Source organism: Mus caroli, unplaced genomic scaffold (assembly GCF_978045245.1).
Source record: "Mus caroli unplaced genomic scaffold, Mus_caroli_1 scaffold_4, whole genome shotgun sequence".
NCBI lineage: Eukaryota > Metazoa > Chordata > Mammalia > Rodentia > Muridae > Mus > Mus caroli.
Window position 1 is genome coordinate 134,119,159 of NW_028227259.1, and position 18,200 is coordinate 134,137,358.

At 48.4% G+C, this 18,200-nt stretch overlaps 1 protein-coding gene across 1 annotated transcript; it reads right to left on the bottom strand.

The window, feature by feature from the left end:
- Positions 1–68: 68 nt before the first annotated feature.
- Gusb (glucuronidase beta) lies at positions 69–14,035 on the bottom strand. The gene is made up of 12 exons (XM_021163750.3): positions 13,702–14,035; positions 11,873–12,058; positions 11,477–11,658; positions 11,029–11,171; positions 10,446–10,633; positions 9,653–9,796; positions 9,260–9,438; positions 9,023–9,169; positions 6,925–7,009; positions 5,060–5,236; positions 1,478–1,613; positions 69–968 (listed from the first exon to the last, which is right to left on the bottom strand). The coding sequence occupies exons 1-12, from the start codon at positions 13,909–13,911 to the stop codon at positions 799–801; spliced, it is 1,947 nt and encodes a 648-aa protein (XP_021019409.1). The 5' UTR covers positions 13,912–14,035; the 3' UTR covers positions 69–798.
- Between the last annotated feature and the right edge of the window lie 4,165 nt (positions 14,036–18,200).

Here is an 18,200-nt window from a genome sequence, read left to right on the forward strand (position 1 = left end):
CAGGGCAGCCAGGGCTACACAGAAAAACCCTACCTCAAACAACGACGACAATAATAGTAACAAAAGAAAGAAAACAGTTTTTAGATTCATTTTTATTTTACATGTATGATTCTTTTTTTCCCACATGTAGATCTACATAGCACATACATGTGGTACCCTCAGGGACCAAAAGGGCATTTGGATCACCTGGGAAATGGAGGAACAGCTCATAGTTAGCCACCAGGTGGGTGCTAGGAATTGAATCTGGAACCTCCAGTAGAACAGTCAGTGCTCTTAAATTGTGAGCCAGCAGCCGGGCGTGGTGGCGCACGCCTTTAATCCCAGCACTCAGGAGGCAGAGGCAGGAGGATTTCTGAGTTCGAGGCCAGCCTGGTCTACAAAGTGAGTTCCAGGACAGCCAGGGCTACACAGAGAAACCCTGTCTCGAAAAACCAAAAAAAAAAAAAAAAAAATTTTCAAATTGTGAGCCAGCCATCACTCCAGCCTCTCACCAGTTGCTCTTAATTTAGTGAGAATGTTCACACAGCAGGCTTTCAAGAGTGCACAAAGCCAAGGCCAAAAAACTAACAGAAATTATCTTGGACACCTCTCAGCAGGACATAATACTGAGCCTAAGGCACTGTAAGTTATTATCCCCACGGAAGAAAAGCTTTGATGTCACTTCTAAAGTCCCCTTGTACCAGTTCGCAAAATCCCAAGTAGAAACACTAGTGTCAAGAAGTGTCTGGGGACATCTGCTCTGCTGGGAGAATACCTTTTACTTCATCAGCCCGAGTCTGCAGTGAGGTAGTTGTAACTTTAGAACGTGAACGGTCTGCTTCCGAAACACTGGGTCCTTGGCACTGAACCGTGACCTCTGGTTTCGTTGGCAATCCTCCAATATCTCTCTCGCAAAATAAAGGCCGAACTTTTGGGCTGTCTCTGGCGAGTGAAGATCCCCTTCTTGTTTCCGATTACTCTCAGTGGTGCTAAAACAAAACAACCCAAACACACCAAGGAGGGCTGATAAGATGGCTCAGAAAGTAAAGATACTTGCTATGAAACCTACTCACCCTCCAAAGTTCGATCGCAGGCACCCACGTGGTGGAGGGAGGAAGCAGACTCCCTGAAGTTGTCTAACCTTTACCTACATGCTATGGCATGCGCACACACATACTCGACTCCCTGACTCCTGACTAAATAGAAATGTAATAACGTTTTAAAATCTATGGAGGCACACACATTTAATTCTAGCACCCAAGAGGCAGAGGCAATTGGATTACTTTGAGTCCCAGACCAAACTGGTCTACAGTGAGATGCCCAACCAAAGCTGGGGAGGGAGGTACAACCCAATCTGAAGCCTACTTTCCTCCTTTTAACCACTGTAAACTAGACCAAAGCAAGTAATCTCCGCAGACCCATTTCTAGGATTCTTACAAATGCCCGGGAAGGGGAAACGCCGACCTGAGAACAACCCGTAAGCCCAACAGACACTCACACTGGTTCGTCATGAAGTCGGCGAAATTCCAGATGAGCTCTCCGACCACGTATTCTTTTCGTTTCTGATCCAGAACTGAATGGTAATTCTCCAGAACAGCCCTCTGGTACTCCTCACTGAACATGCGAGGCGGGTCCTGGGATTCAACGCAAAAGGAATATCAGAGCCGGGCCTGACGGGAGATCCACTTGACCACCACTAAAAGATCTGTCCTGTTGCGGGGCTGTACTAAGCGCAGGACTCAACTGATGCTGGCTCAGAGACCCTGCTGTCTGATGTCAGCATTAAAGAGACTTTAAAGGACACGCCTGGCTGTGGTGATGTATGCCATTAGTCGAAGCACTGGAGAGGCAGGAGGAGCTCTTGAGTTTGAGGCCAGCCTGGTCTACAGAACGAGTTCTGGGACAGCCTGGGCTGCACAGAGAATCCCTGTCTTGGAGAGGGGGTCATCAAAGTGGCCCATGTCTTTAATCTCAGAACTCACCCAAGAGGCCGACACAAAAAAGGATCAAGGGGGCTGGTGAGATGGCTCAGTGGGTAAGAGCACCCGACTGCTCTTCCGAAGGTCCAGAGTTCAAATCCCAGCAACCACATGGTGGCTCACAACCATCCGTAACGAGATCTGGCGCCCTCTTCTGGAGTGTCTGAAGTCAGCTACAGTGTACTTACATATAATAAATAAATCTTTAAAAAAAAAAAAAAAAGGATCAAGAGTTCAAGACTAACTAGGGCTACACTGTGAGACCCCGTCTTAAGAACAATCTTTGAAAGTGTAAAAACCTATAGGGTGGTGGTGAGACACATCTTTAATCTCAGCACTCAGGAGGCAGAGGCAGGAGGATTTCTGTGAGTTGGAGGCCAGCCTGGTGTACAGATCAAGTGCCAGGACAGCCAGGGCTACACAGAGGAACCCTGCCTGGAAAACCAAACAAGAAAGTAAAAACATTAATTAGTAAATGTGTTTGTCATAACTCTTCATTTGCCTGTGTTGGGAATCAGGTGTTGCTTAATTTTATGCTACCTTAATCGAGTCAGGGTCTCTTGCTATTTCAGCAAGCCTGGTGAGACATTCAGCTCTGGGGATCCCATCTCCTCCTCCAGGGCACTGGGGTGAAAGGAACGCTGCCACACCAGCCTTGCACAGAACAAGTACATTCCCTTCTAAAGGCACAGTCCTCCAGCTGTTCTTAAAGCTGAAGAACTCTGGGAGTAAAACTATGTTTAACTCAACTCTAGAGAAGTTTGGGTGGGGTGTGTGTGTGTGTGTGTGTGTGTCTTAAAATAGGGGGTGGGTCTTTCAAGATAGGATCTTACCACATAGCCTGGATGTAACCCAGGCTGGCCTCGAAGGCAGACTCATCCAGACCTAACTCCTGTGTGTGGAACTAGGACTGACTTTTGTTGGGGCTGGAGAGATGGCTTGGTGCTTAAGAGCACTAGCTGTCCTTCCAAAGGACCCAGGTTCCATTTCGACCACCCACACGGTAGCGCACAACTATCTGCAACTCCAGTTCCAGGGAATCATCTGCTCCCCTCACACTAACATATATGCAGGCAAAACACTAGTGTGCAAAATACATACATACATACATAACATACATAAACAAAACAAGTTAAAAAGAGGGTATACTGTCCTCACAGAGGCCAGGTTCAGTTCCCAGCACCCGAGGTGGCTGAAAATCACTTGTGATTCCAGCTCCAGGGGAGTCTGATACCTCTACCCTCAGTGAGTACCCAGACACACGTACATATCCAGACAGACACACAGACATACACATAATGAATTCTTTTTTTAAAAAATCTTGTGTATGACGTAGGTACTCATGTGTATGAATATGAACAGGTATATGCTTGTAGAAGTCTTCAATTTCCGGGCTGATGAGGTGGCTCAGTGGGTAAGAGCACTGACTGCTCTTCCTAAGGTCCTGAGTTCAAATCCCAGCCACCACATGATGGCTTACAACCACCGGTAATGAGATCTGACACCCTCTTCTGGTGCGTCTGAAGACAGCTACAGTGAACTTATAAATAATAATAAATAAATCTTTAAAAAAAAAAGTCTTCAACTTCCACTTCTTTTGAGATAAGGTCTCTAGCTCACCACCGTGTGTACACCACATGGCTGGCCTGAGAGCTAACGGATCTTTCTGTCTCTAATTCTCATCCTTTAATTAGGACAACAGAGTTACAGATGTGTGCCACTGCTCCCAGCATTATGTGGGTCCTAGGAAGGGGTGGGAGGACTTGAACTCAGCTCATCACACTTGTATAGCAAGCACTTTATCTCACAGAGCCCAGGCTGTCTGTCCTGCAACTCAACTGCCTCCACCCAAGTGGCAGTACAGACACAGGGCACTTTGCCCATCGTACTTTTTAATGGAAATAGTCCCATACCCACACTAATACAGTAGTCACAAGCCACACGTGGCTATCCAAATTAGGATCACACTAAACCAATTCAGTCGTATTGCCCACATTTCAAATTCCCTGTTGCTGTTTCCTGGCTGGTTGCTATCATTCTGGGGAGGACAGATAGAGACATTTCCATCATCACCAAGGATCTACCAACACCTGTCTCGACATAGGAAGAATTTTTTTTTTTTTTTTTTTTTTTTTTTTTAAAGATTTATTTATTTATTATATGTAAGTACACTGTAGCTGTCTTCAGACACTCCAGAAGAGGGCGCCAGATCTCGTTACGGATGGTTGTGAGCCACCATGTGGTTGCTGGGATTTGAACTCTGGACCTTTGGAAGAGCAGTCGGGTGCTCTTACCCACTGAGCCATCTCACCAGCCCCTGTTTGTTTGTTTTGAGACAGGGTTTTCTGTATCCGAGACTGCCTCAGACTCATTACATAGGCAGGGATGACCCCGGATTTCTGATTCCAGGGCTAGTACTATAGGCATGCATTAAGTACAGCTGGTCTAGGTAGTCCTGGGGTAGGATAGAGAGCTTTAGGCATGCTATACAAACACTCAGGCAACTGAGCTACCCTCTCCCAGGCTGAGAAATGATTTTAATAAAGATTTGTGCGTTTTTTTTTTAATTGTGCATCTGTGTGCACTACAGTCATGCAGGTACCCACAGATGCCTAAAAAGGGCATCAGATCCTCTGGAACTGGAGTTACAGGCAGTTTTAAAGTACCCAGTGTGGGTGCTGAGAACCAGACTGAGGTCCACCGGAAAGGCTGCAAGCGCTAACCACTGAGCCCACTCTCCTGCTCACAGGCTCATTTTATAAAGTTGCCATTGGGCCAGGTGCAGAGGGACGCCTGTCATCTCGGCCCTCCAGAGGCTAAGGGAGATTGTGAATCTGAGGCCAGCCTCGGCATTGAACGGAGGCTTTCTTAGGAAAAAAGAAACGCAGAACAAAAAAATGCAGGGTGGAAACATTAAAGAATGGGCTGTCTCTGGGATGCGCAGGAGCCAAACAGAGGCCTGCGTGCAGCAGCCAAAGTGTGTAGGCTTAGAGAGGTGCCTGGGAGCTGAGGCCGGGTCACTGGCAGGGAAAGGGAAAAGAGGTAAGTAACTAAGTACCCATTGCCATCGTGACAGCGTGAATTTATAATTCACCGCTTACCTCGTGAATCCCTGGGATTGTGTCTGCTCCATACTCGCTCTGGATAATCGGCTTCTGATGCGTCTTATACCAGTTCTCAAACTGGCTATTCAGCTGTGGCTGAATCACCTCCACATGCCCATAGTCATGATACCAAGAAAAGTAGCTGTTTACACAGATAACATCCACGTACGGGGCCTAAGACAAGAGTGGTCGAGTGAATTTACCCCTCACACACTGAGGTCAGAATAGTCACATGCAAATGACACAGGTTAGCCCGCCCCACCCAGGAAATAAAGTCAAGACCAGACCCAAACGGGGCTAATATATAATACTGGGGCTAAGGCTGCTGACTGGGTCATGACTGGAAGCAAAGCCACCATCCATCCACCCCCTGACTTTGTTGGATTTTACTTCATTCTAGTTCTGTTCCTGATCTCCTGTGGCCTTGCCTGGGGATGTGATCCAACAGGGAGAGTGGATAAGTTTTTCTCTTCGGAGTTCAGACTTATATATAGGCCAAACTGGCCTTAAACTTCTATGTGTCCAAGGCTGGCCTTGAACTGATGACCCACTGGCCTCTACCTCACAAGTGCTAGGGACCACAGGTGTGCACTGCTCACACCTACCTTTCTGCCTCCCTGGGGACCCAAGTCCAGGGTTTTGGGAATTCGAGGCAAACATTCATCAATTGAGCTACATCTCCTGGTCCTTAAATTAGGGCCAAGCATTGGAGGGGTGGGGGTACAAGCCAAGGGCTTGCATGTGCTGAGCACAAGCTGTACCACCGAGCCATGTCTCCAGTCTCCTCTGATTTATAATTGAGAAGGTAATGCTGTGAGTGGCTAGATTTCTTCCCAGACACTGGTGGGGGTGTCCATGGGACAGGGATAGGTATGGTCTAAACAGCATCAAAGAGTTCTGAGTCTACAGAGCTGACTCTGTGGTTAAGAGCACTGGCTGCTCTTCCAGGTTCAATCTGCAGCTCGCAGCAGTCAGTCAACACCCTCACACATGCAGGCAAAGCACCAATGCACATAAAATTAAAAAAAAAAAAAAAAAAAAGTTCCATGTCTAGCTAGCTAGCCTCCAGTGTCACCCAAGCATGTCTCTCTAGAAACAACGCTCAATTTCAAAACCGCCCTTGGAATGATGAGGTCTTTCCAAGGGACCACAGACCCTCTCCAGGCTGTGGTGACTGGATGAAGTAGCCACTTAGTAAAGCACGCTCTAGGGAAAGAGGTCAGGCATGGGTCGGCCAGCAAAGCCTTCCGAGTCCACACAGAAGTTAGGGCAAGCACTAGAGCGGCCAGGCTAGGGCACCTGGGCCTCACTGCAACCTCTGCTTCTTTGAAGGGTGGGTTCTAGAGACACAGAGAAGCCAGGGCTAACAAGGGCTCTTGTTATTTTAACTTATTAGTTTTAAATAGTTAACTATTTTAATTAGTTAGCTATTTTAACTAGTTAACTATTTTAACTATTACTTTTAACTATTTTTAGAAAATTTATAAATGGCTGTTTCCCCTTTTATATGTGCATGAAGAGGTGTCAGGTCCCCCGGGACTGATGGCTATGAGTCACCATCATGTGGGGACTGGGACCCGTACTCTGGCCCTCTGTAAGAGCAACAAGTACTCTTGACTACCAGACCTTTTCTCTTGTCAGGGTTAAACAAGTATATTGTCCTGGATCCAGTCCAGCCTTCTTGGGGTTAGAAGCCACATTGGCTACGCCATGTGAGTTAACAGGAAGTTAGTCCCTTTAACCCAGAAGCCGACTCATGAAACGGCTGGACTGGCCACTGCTGCTTAGCTGGTAGTAAGCACAAGCCTAAAGACCAAGCAGAGGTGTGGAGTGTGGAGACCACCCCCCCACTCCAGGCTCACCCCCAGGTCTGCATCATATTTGGCGTTGCTCACAAAGGTCACAGGACGGGTGAGGTCCAGGGCTTTGGTGTGGGTGATCAGCGTCCTGTCCATGAAAGGCAGAAGACAGGCTCATCAGTCTGGAAAGGGCTCTCAGACACCTGTCTCTTTCCCTTTCCTTCCCGTCTTCCCCATCAGTGGTGGCTCACAGCTAACACTGTGGCTGTCCGGAGCCATGAGAGTAGAGATGAATACAAACCAAAATGGCAAGAGGTGGTGGCAGCAATAAAAGGGGGTGTGGCTCCCTGTAAGGCTGTGGGTGGAGGTGCATGATTTAAATTAAGAGTCAGGGAAGCCTCTTGAAGGAAAGGCATTAGTGTTGAATTGAATTAACAATTGAGCCAGGAGGAATGGAGAGGAGAGGACCCAATAGAATGGCTAGTCTAGGGTTAGGATTCCTAACAGCAAAATTCCAGTTACGATGTAGCACCAAAAAATACTTTTATGTTTGGGGGGCGGGGGGGTCACCACAACATGAGGAACTGTATTAAAGGGCCGCAGCGTTAGGAAGGCTGAGAACGGCCGATTAAGAAGCTTTGGTTGCCTCTATGTGACAAGCAGTATAATTCATCCAGAAGGCTGTGACAGTCTAATGGCAGATGAAGGACTGTGGCTGAAGATGGAGCTCGATGGGAGAGCACGGCCTAGCATGCACAGGCAAGGCCCTGAACTGGATCCCCAGCACCAGAAAATACATTTAAAACATTTTGTCTCATTAGTTCCCACTGGGGCTGGAGAGATGGCTCAGCGCTTAAGAGCACTGACTGCTCTTCCTAAAGGTTCTGAGTTCAAATCCCAGCAAGTATGTGATGGCTGACGACCTTCTGTAACAGAGGCCAGTGCCCTCTTTGGGTGTGTCTGAAGAAAGCTACAGTGTACTCACATTCATTAAATAAATAAATTCAATCAATAATCAATCAATCAATCGGTTTTATACACGTGAACACAAAGCATCACAAAGTGGTTTCCTATAGTTTTAGCATGCGTTTCCATCTAGAATGAATGAATGAATGTCAGGTGTGAGAGAGCACACTGCAATTCTAGCACTGAGTAGGAGGCAGAGACAGGAGGAATAGGAATTCAAGGCCAGCCTTAGCTACCTAGCAAACTTGAGACCAGCCTGTGCTATTTGATTGAGATCTTGTCTGGAAAAAAATAGAGAAGCGGGAGAAGTGACCTGGCCCTTAGTGCCAAGCCCAGTGATCAGAGTTCAAGCCTGGGGACTTCCATGGTAGAAGGAGAGGACCGGTTCCTATAAGCTGTCCTTTAACCTCCACCTGTGTGTCATGGCACACACAGAAATAAATTAAAAATCAATCTCAAAAAAAAAAAAAAAAATCCAGCTGGGCGTGGTGGCACTCACCTTTAATCCCAGCCCTTGGGAGACAGAGGCAGGCAGATTTCTGAGTTTGAGGCCATTCCTGGTCTACAAAGTGAGTACCAGGACAGCAAGGGCTATACAGAGAAACCCTGCCTCAAAAAGAAAAAAAAAAATCCACTTGGTAGATCATGCGTGTAATCCCAGAATCTCAGAAGTTGGGACCAACGGGATCAGTGCCAGTTTGAGGCCAGCCAGGGAAACCCAGCAAAGCCCCTATCTCAAAAATAAATTTACTAAAATTACAGAAAATCCAAAGTTCTGCCGAATGGTGGTAACACATGGCTTTCATCAGAGCCATAGGAAGGCAGAGGCAGGCAGATCTCTGTGGGTTCGAGGCCAGCCTGGTCTACAGAGCTAGTTCCAGGACAGCCAGGGCTACACAGAGAAACCCTGTCTTGAACAAAACAAAACAAAACAAAAACAACTCCACAATTGTGTGAATCAAGGAAACTCGGGATTTCATCTCAAGTATGATCAGGAGGGTCAATGGGTAGAAAACCCACAATTTTGGTGGGTTGATTTGGGTCTCCAGTAGTGATGAAGGGGATACTGACATCACAGCACCTATCCACCTGGTTATGGTTGACTTCCATGGTCCCGGCTGCCTACAGAGGCTGACCCAGGCCAAAGCGCTAAGGCCAGAGGCCCGACTCAGCCCAGGGAAGAAAGAGCACTCACTTGAAGTAATATGCGGCAGGTTTCAGAGCAGAGGAAGGCTCATTAGCCACAGACCACATCACAACCGCAGGGTGATTTTTGTCCCGGCGAATCAGCTCCTCCATCACCTCTAGGTGGTGCCGAAGGGACTCGTTGCCAAAACTCTGACTGTGGAGGCAGAGAGGAAAAGGTCACCAAAGGCTCGAAGACAAGGTAGGGAAGCTGGGCAGTGTAGAAGGCGAGGGGGCGGGCACTCACGGTAGCACAATGCCCACACCGGGACACTCATCGATGACCACAATCCCGTATCGGTCACAGAGCTGAAGTACCTCCTCTGAGTAGGGATAGTGGCTGGTACGAAAGGAATTTGCCCCGAGCCAACGGAGCAGGTTGAAATCCTTTACCAGCAGCGGCCAGTCGAAGCCTTTCCCTCGGATCTAGGAGACAGCAGGGCTGCGTGACCTCTACCCTTGTGACTGGAGAGTTCGCACTTTCTTCTAAAGCCCCGCCCCTGGACTCAGCCCTTCCACCCTATGTAGGCTCACCACAAACAGCAGCACACGATGCTGTCTTCCCAGGGCACAGAGGTAGGGGAAGGAGATATCAATGACTCCCAACATGCCACACATTGATGCCACAGCTCCAACTCACATCTGAATCCTCGTGCTTGTTGACCCCGTGGAAATAGAAGGGCTTCCCGTTTATGAGGAACTTGCTCTTTGTGACAGCCACTGTTCGAATCCCGACAGGGAGGGTGTAGTAATCAGTCACAGACTCAGTTGTTGTCACCTTCACCTAGGAGAGCCAATGTGGCAGGCAAGAACATCCAGGTGGACTGAGCGTCACCCAACAGGAAGGCCTCGCCCCACACCACTGGAGGTTTTTTTTTTTTTTTTTTTTTTTTTAAATAGAGTCTCATGTAGCTCAGGCTGGCCTCACTTGTAGCTAAGGATGTCCTGGAACTCCATAGACAAGGCTGGCTCCAATTTATAGAGATCCACCTGCCTCCGCTCCCAAATTCTGGGATTAAAAGTATGTGCCACCACAGCTCGGCTGGTTTTGGGTTTTGTTTTGTTGGGAGGTGGGGGTTGGAGGGACACACTGATTGTTTGAGACAGGGTCTCACTCTGTAGCTCTGGTTGTCTTGGAATTCACTAGGGAGACCAGGCTAACCTCAGCTACTGCTTGTTTGATTCTATTCTCCAATACCCCTGGGGCTTACGTATCCCACAAGCCTGCACTTGAGATGCAGAAATGACAGTCTCTGTCTTTAACCAAAACATGATCTCAGGGCCTTCACAATTCACAGCTGGACTCTCCCACAAAGTGACTGAAAAAGCCAGAAATCTCAGACAGTACCCACTTAGCTACCTGTCCTGGTTGCCTGCTGTCACCAGGTGGCAGCAAAGGACCTTCCTTAGCCCCAGTCCCACATCACCGTTACCTCCAAGGAGTACATGTAGGCTGGATGCTCATGCATCAGGTAAGGCCACCAGAGGTTGGCACTGGGCACCTGAAGTTGACCCTGGTTCCCTGTTCCATGGGCCACGACTTTGCCATCTTCATCCAAAAGTTGTACTTCTAGCTGGAAATGTTCACTGCCCTGCACAGAAATCCAGTAGTTCACCAGCCCTGTGGGACAGAAACAGATATCATACCAGACCCAGAAGTCCCCTTAGGTCCCAAGACAATAGCGAACAACTGCTTGTCCTTTTATTTATTTAGTTTTTTAAATCTTACTGTGCAGAAATTAGGAGTTACAGGGAGGAAGGAAGTGACCCAATATTTTGAGTGATGTCACTTTAGACAAGACCCCACTTGTCATTTGTCCTCACTTCCTTGCAAAGGAAGACCCACCAGAAAGGTGTCAGCTTGGGCAGTCTGAGTCTTATCTTCTGAGGATAATGAGGCAGGGGAGGGCTAAAAGATGCTTGAAGCCTTTTTCTCCTTAGGGATTTTTTTCCTCTTGGGAATTGAGATAAAAATGGACCCAGCTTAGCACAGAGCCTCCTGCTGGGATTCCTCACCGATGTCTTGCTCCACATTAGTGACCACAGTGATATCATCGATGTAAGTCATAGGGGTGGTGTAGAGGACCACAGATCGATGCAGTCCCGCATAGTTGAAGAAGTCAAAGTTTGTGTTCTGGACAAAGTAACCCTTGGGATACCTAGGGTGGGAAAACAAAGGTCCATTATCTGTGTGGCTTTTTAAATCCGCCTCCTCTGTGTGTGTGTGTGTGTGTGTGTGTGTGTGTGTGTGTACCACATGTGCAGATCAGAAGACAACCTCAGGCACTGGTTCTACCTTCTACCCCTAGACAGGATCTCTTGATCTAGCTGGCCTGAGAACTTCCAGCAATCACTTTCCCTCCTAGCATGCGACCCCGGTCTCATCAGATCCAGGGCTAGAATCATTCTCCCTATGGGGAAGTCTGCTGGGCAGGAGAGGGGGGAGAGGAAGGATGCTGCTCACATGGAGGTGTCAGTCTTGTAGACGATGGTCCCCGGTGGAAGGGTATGAGGGGTCAGTGTGTTGTTGATGGCGATCGTGATCCGGCAGGTGGTCAGGGGCCCACTCTGGACCAGCTTGCTAATGTCAGCCTCAAAGGGGAGGTGACCTCCCTCATGTTCCACCACATGAATCCCATTCACCCACTGCAGACACAAGGAGAGATGAGCAGAGGGTAAATGGCCACAGGGCTCTGCTGTCTGTCTCGGGTACCCCCTTCCAGAAGAGGGTCCCCGCCATCAGATGGAAGAATGGTGTTCTAATGGAGCCCACAAAGTAACCCTTCTCCGACCCATGACACAGAGCCCTTCTGGACAGCCCAGACTGCCTTGCCCCCAGCCAACCTCTCCCTATACTGACCACAACTGCATAATAATGGGCACTGTTGATCCTCAACACCACTCTCATGTCGGTGTCTTGGGTCCATCGCCATGGCAGGATTGCTTCCCGTTCATACCACACCCAGCCAATAAAGTCCCGAAGCGCTGCTTCTTGGGTGATGTCATTGAAGCTAGAAGGGACAGGCATGTCCAAGATTGGGCCCGACTAGAGAAAGAAGAAGTGGAGTCACGCGCTGGGGATGTGGCTCAGCTGGTAAAGCCCTGGCCTACCACGGATGAAATCCTGTGTTCCGACTCCAGCATTCCATAAGCCAATCATGGCGGAGCACACCAGTAATCCTAGCAGATGAGAGGTGCAGCCAGGAAGATGGACGTTCAGGGTCATTCCCTGGCTATCCTCTGCTTCATAGTATATCTGAGGCTGACCCGAGGATACAGGAGACTCTGGCTAAAGAGAAGGATTGGGTCTATTCTTCACGACTGCGCCTCCAGCACCCTAGAGAACCATAGGGGACACAGGGGAGAGACTGTAAAATACTGGCTGCATCCACAAGTGAACTCTGCAGGACAGTTGATGGCAAAAGACTGTTCAAACCAAGTTCTTTCTCAGGGCAGATAGTACCAGAGCCAAGATTTCCATGGAAAGAGCCACAGGCCAGTCTAAAACAGGAAAGACCAGACCCTGACATAAAAGGCAGGTGACCATTGCCACAAGGAGGAAGGCCAACAGCAGGGAACAGGGGCCCCCAAGGAAACAGAGAAGGCCTGCGGTGGCAGTGTCCCCTCCTTACTTCCTCTTTTGCTGAATGCTGGGCAGTGCCGTTGAAAACGGAGAGTCTAAGCCAGGTGTGGTGGTTCAACTCTAGCAACCGGGGAGGCTAAGGGAGCCACATGGCTAGGAGTCGGAGGTTAATGTGGGTCGCTGTCTCAAACACACACACACACACAGCTGGTGAGATGACTCGGTGGGTTAAAGGCACTAGCCACTAAGCCTGATGACCTGAGTTACATCCCTGGTGACCTAGGAGAGACCAGACCCCAGCAAGTTATCCTCCAACCTCCACATGTACCGTGTAGCACACGGGTGCCCCCCCACACACACACACATAAATAATAAACAAAGAGAGAGAAGAGACGAGGAAGAGGAGAGAGCCCAATAGGAAACGAGGTAGGATGAATGAATGAAATCTGAGAGAGGAGGAGACTGTGAGCACACAGGTTTGCTTCAACCTGCTTCTGTGCCAACCCTACCTAGGTAGGAAAGGAGAGCAGGGATGAGGGTCCTCTGCTAGCTCTGTGCAAAGTCACATTTGCTCCCCCTCCTCTACCCCCGCCCCCAAATCCCTGTGGTGGGTAGCATCTCCTAGGATTCTACTTTTCACAAGATGGGAAAGAGCATGGGAGGTATGTGCACCGGGATGCTGGAGGCGTGTGTACAAACATCTCCTACAACACTCGGGAAAGTTAAAGTGGGAGCAAGAGATTCACCCGGATATCCAGGCCAGCCTAGGTTATATAAGGAGACACAGCCTCAAAACATAAACAAAAGGCTCAGTAGTGACAAGCACACACAGGGCCCTTGGTTCAAGTTCCAGCACTATGAAGTAAAATTAAAAGCTTAAAAAAAAAAAAAAATCCATTGCCTGGGGCAGCGCCTGCCTAGCAGAAGCCATGCGGTTCTCAGCATGCCAGGTCCCACTTCCTCCTCTGGTCGCTCCCCTCCCCAGCCTGCAAACCCATATTAACCTCCTCTAGGTGAGCACAAGGGGATCTCCAGGTACAGGCATCCCTCCGCCCATCCCCTGACTTCTGGAAGCTTCCAGACCCCGGGTTCCAGGGAGCGCGCACCTCCCGTAGCGGCTGCCGGTACCATTGCTGCTCGAAGCCCTGCAGCCGATTGTTGGAGAGGTCGGCGCGGAAGTGCCACAGTCCGTCCAGAGCCTTGAGCTCCCGCGACGGGCTCTCCTTCGGGAACAGCATCCCGCCCTTCAGAGCCAGCGCGCAGCTGCACAGCAGCTGGCCCAGCGCGACCCAACACGCACTCCATTTTAGGGACATACTGGCCAGGCTGCCCACCGACCAGCGGCTGGGCTTTTTAGCCTCCTCTCTGGGAGGGCAGAGGCGGGACCTGGGAGAGTCACATGTTCTCTAGAGAAGCCGCCTGCGCCAACTTGGTTGAGGGCAAGCGCTTGCACAGCTGCTGGCTCAAGGCTATCTAGAGGCCCCAAGGCTGGACTCTGCAGAAAGAGGAAGTCCCAAAGACTTGAAGTCCTGGATCGTTTCCCCATATGCCTGACGTCAGCCGCTGCCTGCCTCACATCTATTAATATCTCCCCCTCCTTCCCTCACACTTTGGGGCTTGCCTCTCAGGACCACTAGGCTAAGATCTGAAAGAAGCCCTGAAGTCCCTGATCCCACTGTTTCTTCACAACTCCTGTGAAAGGATGAGAGTTCAAAAGAGACACTGAGAAGGATTTGGGGAGTTTGTTAAAGGCGTTATTAAAGCCTGGAAAGGACACGCAGGCAGGTTCGAAGCGAGGTCTCTTCTTAGAGGTCTCTGAGGAAGGGAGTAGAACTGACAGCACTGGCCATGAAAGAAGTGTCTCCTGGACCTGTGTGATGTCATGTGATGACCTGTGTGAGTCACAAATGAAGGTTGCGATGACGGTTCACATGACCTGCAGCAGCCATTCTCTGAAAGTGGTCTTAGTACCGCCCACCTCCCCCACCCCCTATCCATCACTCCAGCCCCTCTAGCTAACAGACTTGAGCTAACAGTGCTCAGATTTCACTCTTGGGCAAGTACATATACAGCTAAGCTAGTCTTGAAGCCTTGGCTGTCCTGGAACTCTGTAGACCAGGCTCAAAATCACAGAGATACCTCCTGCCTCTGCCTCCTGAGTGCTGGGACTAAAGGCATATGCCACCTGGTTAGTTTCCAGTTCTTTTTTTTTTTAATTTTTAATATTTTTTTATTACGTATTTTCCTCAATTAAATTTCCAGTGCTATCCCAAAAGTCCCCCATACCCTCCCCCCCACTTCCCTACCCACCCATTCCCATTTTTTTTTTTTTGGCCCTGGTGTTCCCCTGTACTGGGGCATATAAAGTTTGTGTGTCCAATGGGCCTCTCTTTCCAGTGATGGCCAACTAGGCCATCTTCTGATACATATGCAGCTAGAGTCAAGAGCTCCGGGGTACTGGTTAGTTCATGATGTTGTTGCACCTATAGGGTTGCAGATCCCTTTAGCTCCTTGGGTACTTTCTCTAGCTCCTCCATTGGGAGGCCTGTGATCCATCTACTAGCTGACTGTGAGCATCCACTTCTGTGTTTGCTAGGCCCCGGCATTAGTTTCCAGTTCTTAAAACGGAGGTAAATATTATTTAGGTTTCAACCTAAATCTTTGCGTTGAACTAAAGGTACAACCACCCCAAGGTGTGCATTTGGATTTTCAGACTGAGCCAAAAGGAAGTTCCCTAAAGAATGTTTTTGTTTGGTTCGTTTTGATTTGGGCTTTTCCAGAGAGCTCTGTTTAGTTAGTCTAAACTGGCTGGCCTGGAACTCAGAGATCCACCTGCCTCTGTCACCTGAGGGCTGGGACTAAAGGAGTGCGCCACCACTGCCCCGCTCCCTAAAGCATTGTTAAAGCCTGCTGAACTTAAGCACAAGAGAAGGTTCCCCAACCACTCCTACAAAAGCCCCCATTTGTTGTTGTTGTTACAAATACCTACATTTTGTTGCAATTACCAGTATGCTTGTTAAGGGGTTGGGGGTGACGCTGAACAGAAGAAATGATTCTCAGCATGAGTAAGACTGGCCAAGCACAGGTATGCTAGCTTCCAATCCACTTATTTATATTTGAGTGTTTCTGTTTCAGGTGCCTGCCTTCAGATGTGTGTATACACATGACCATGTGCAGGTGGAGGTTAAAGGTCAATCCTTTTCTTTTAAAGGACTGACTTATTTATTTATTTATTTGCTGGGGAGGGCTAGAGAGATAATGGCTTAGTGGTTAAGAGCATTAGCTGTTCTTCCAGAGGACCCCGTTTGATTCCCAGCACCCACATGGCAGCTCACAACCATTTTTAACTCCACTCCTAGAGGATCGAGTGACCTCTTCTAGCCTCCACAGGCACTGGACCATGTGGTGCATAGACATACATGCCAGTGCAACCCTGGGAAACAGAAACACTAAGAACAGCAGCAGCTACAAAAAACTCCCCTAGAACTGGACATGGTGCTTCTAATCTATGGCCAGCTCTCAGGATGTTGAGGAAGAAGGATAGGCTACATAGCAACCTCAAAGATATAAATAACATATGGATGCTTTGCCTGCACCTATCAGTGTGTACTAGGTGTGTGAAGTACCCTTGAAGGCCAGAAGAGGACATTGAATCCCCTGGAACTAAAGTTACAAATAATTGTGAATCACCTTGAAGGTGCTGGGACCTGAACTCAGGACCTCTGCAAAGAACAGCCAGTGCTCTTAAACCCTGAGCCATGTCTGCAGTCCCATCCATCTTATTATATCTTAGTTTATTTATTTATATATTAATTTGCATGTGTGCCTGCACTGTGTGAAGATCAGATGATGTCTGGCTGGAGTTGTTTCTCCTTCTACCCTGTAAGTCCCAAGGACTGAACTCAGTCATCAGACTTGGGAGCAGACACCTGTATTCACTACGCCATCTCAGAAGCCCCTCTGCCTTGTATTTTGTGACTGAGCTTGGAGCTCACGAACCCCATTAAACTGGTTGGCTGGAGCCAAAGATTCACCTTTTACTGTCTTCCCAGCTAAGGGGTTAGGGGTGCTTTGTGTCCTGATTTTTATGTGAGTGCTGGGGAATTCAGATTCAAACTCTTCATGCCTGCTCAGCAATTCAACTTACCAACTGGGCCACCTCCCAGTCCAGGCTGTTTAAGCTATAAATACCAGTGCTGTTTTGAAGAACCTGAGCCTACTATTGTAACTAAATCTGTGTTTTCTCAAGTTGCAATCCCATTAACAGCATACAAACATCTATGCTTGACTAAATTGATGTGATTCCGGGTTTTGACTTTCCCTCCTCCTGGAAGCCTTTGTATCCTTGTCTGTCCCAGCCCTTGAGACAGCTGAACAGGGGCTGAGGAACCACCTGTGGAGAGAATGGGGGGCGAGAAACACAAGGATGGACAGCAAGTCTGATTGATCAAGCTGTCAAATTTTATTATTCCAGGTTTTATGCTCACAGAAGCAGGGTATGGGGAGGGGGATCACGCAGAATCGCTTTGTATCTGGGGGAACACACCTGTTCCCAAAAGCAGGATATTAGCTAGGTAAAAAGTTCAGCAGGAGAAATAGAACAGAATGGGTTGCTAGGTACCTGTCCCCAAGATGTATAGCTATTTGTTCTTTTTTTGTTGTTTTTGTTTTGTTTGTTTTCTGTTTGTTGGTTTGGTTTGTTTTTTTCGAGACAGAGTTTCTCTGTGTAGCCCTGGATGTCCTGGAAATCACTTAGTAGACCAGGCTGACCTCGAACTCAGAAACCTGCCTGCCTCTGCCTCCCAAGTGCTGGGATTAAAGGCATGCGCCACCACCACCCGGCTAGCTATTTGTTCTTAACTGGGGGTAGTGCTTTCCCACAGAGGCCTCGACTTTTCCCACAGAAATCCCAACTAAGCTAGGACTGTTTCACTGAGGCCAAGACTTTGTAAGTAAGCACTTATGGCTGACAAGTGAACATTAAAACAGGGTCGCTTATGTTTAAGTTAACATTTAAACAGGGTCACTCCCAACACTTGTCCTTAATGAGTAAACTGTCCCAAACTCAACTTCTCTCAATCACGAGTAAATGAATGAGTGGCTAAAGAAGCTCCATTTTACGCTAGGCATCCATCTTGGTTCTCACCAGCCATTTGTTTCTGGCTATCGTCCCTAGAAGATAAGTCCCCAGTCACCCTGACTCAGTGACCCCCACCCAAAACTGTACAGCTGTGTCTATATACTTGTTATAACCTGGCTAACTGCTGGTTTTGCTTCTGTAGATATTCAAAGATTGTTCTGAGTTGTCTTCACTGCTTAACCTGGCAGAAGAGAACAGTTTTTACTTGCTTGCCTAGATACTGAAGGTCTTCCTGTGATTTTCCCTCTAAAAGTTCTTACTCATAGCCTTCCTTCATGGCAATCTCAAATTTGAGTCAGAGACTGCTCATCCTGCTAGCAGCTGATCAATAAATTTTTAAATAATTATAATTGGCTCTAGTCTATGGTCTTTTTCCATGGGTCACAAACTCCATAATATTTGGAGGCCCCAGCAAGATTATTGAGAGACCTCAGACTCAGGGCCAGGGTTCTGGCATAGACCCCA

Coding starts and splice junctions, on each gene's coding strand:
- Gusb (XM_021163750.3), bottom strand. CDS start 13,911: ATGTCCCTAAAATGGAGTGCGTGTTGGGTCGCGCTGGGCCAGCTGCTG. Junction 7,010..9,022: donor CCTGCCGCATATTACTTCAA/GTGAGTGCTCTT, acceptor TTTCATGGACAG/GACGCTGATCACCCACACCA. Junction 969..1,477: donor CGACTTCATGACGAACCAGT/GTGAGTGTCTGT, acceptor GTTTTGTTTTAG/CACCACTGAGAGTAATCGGA.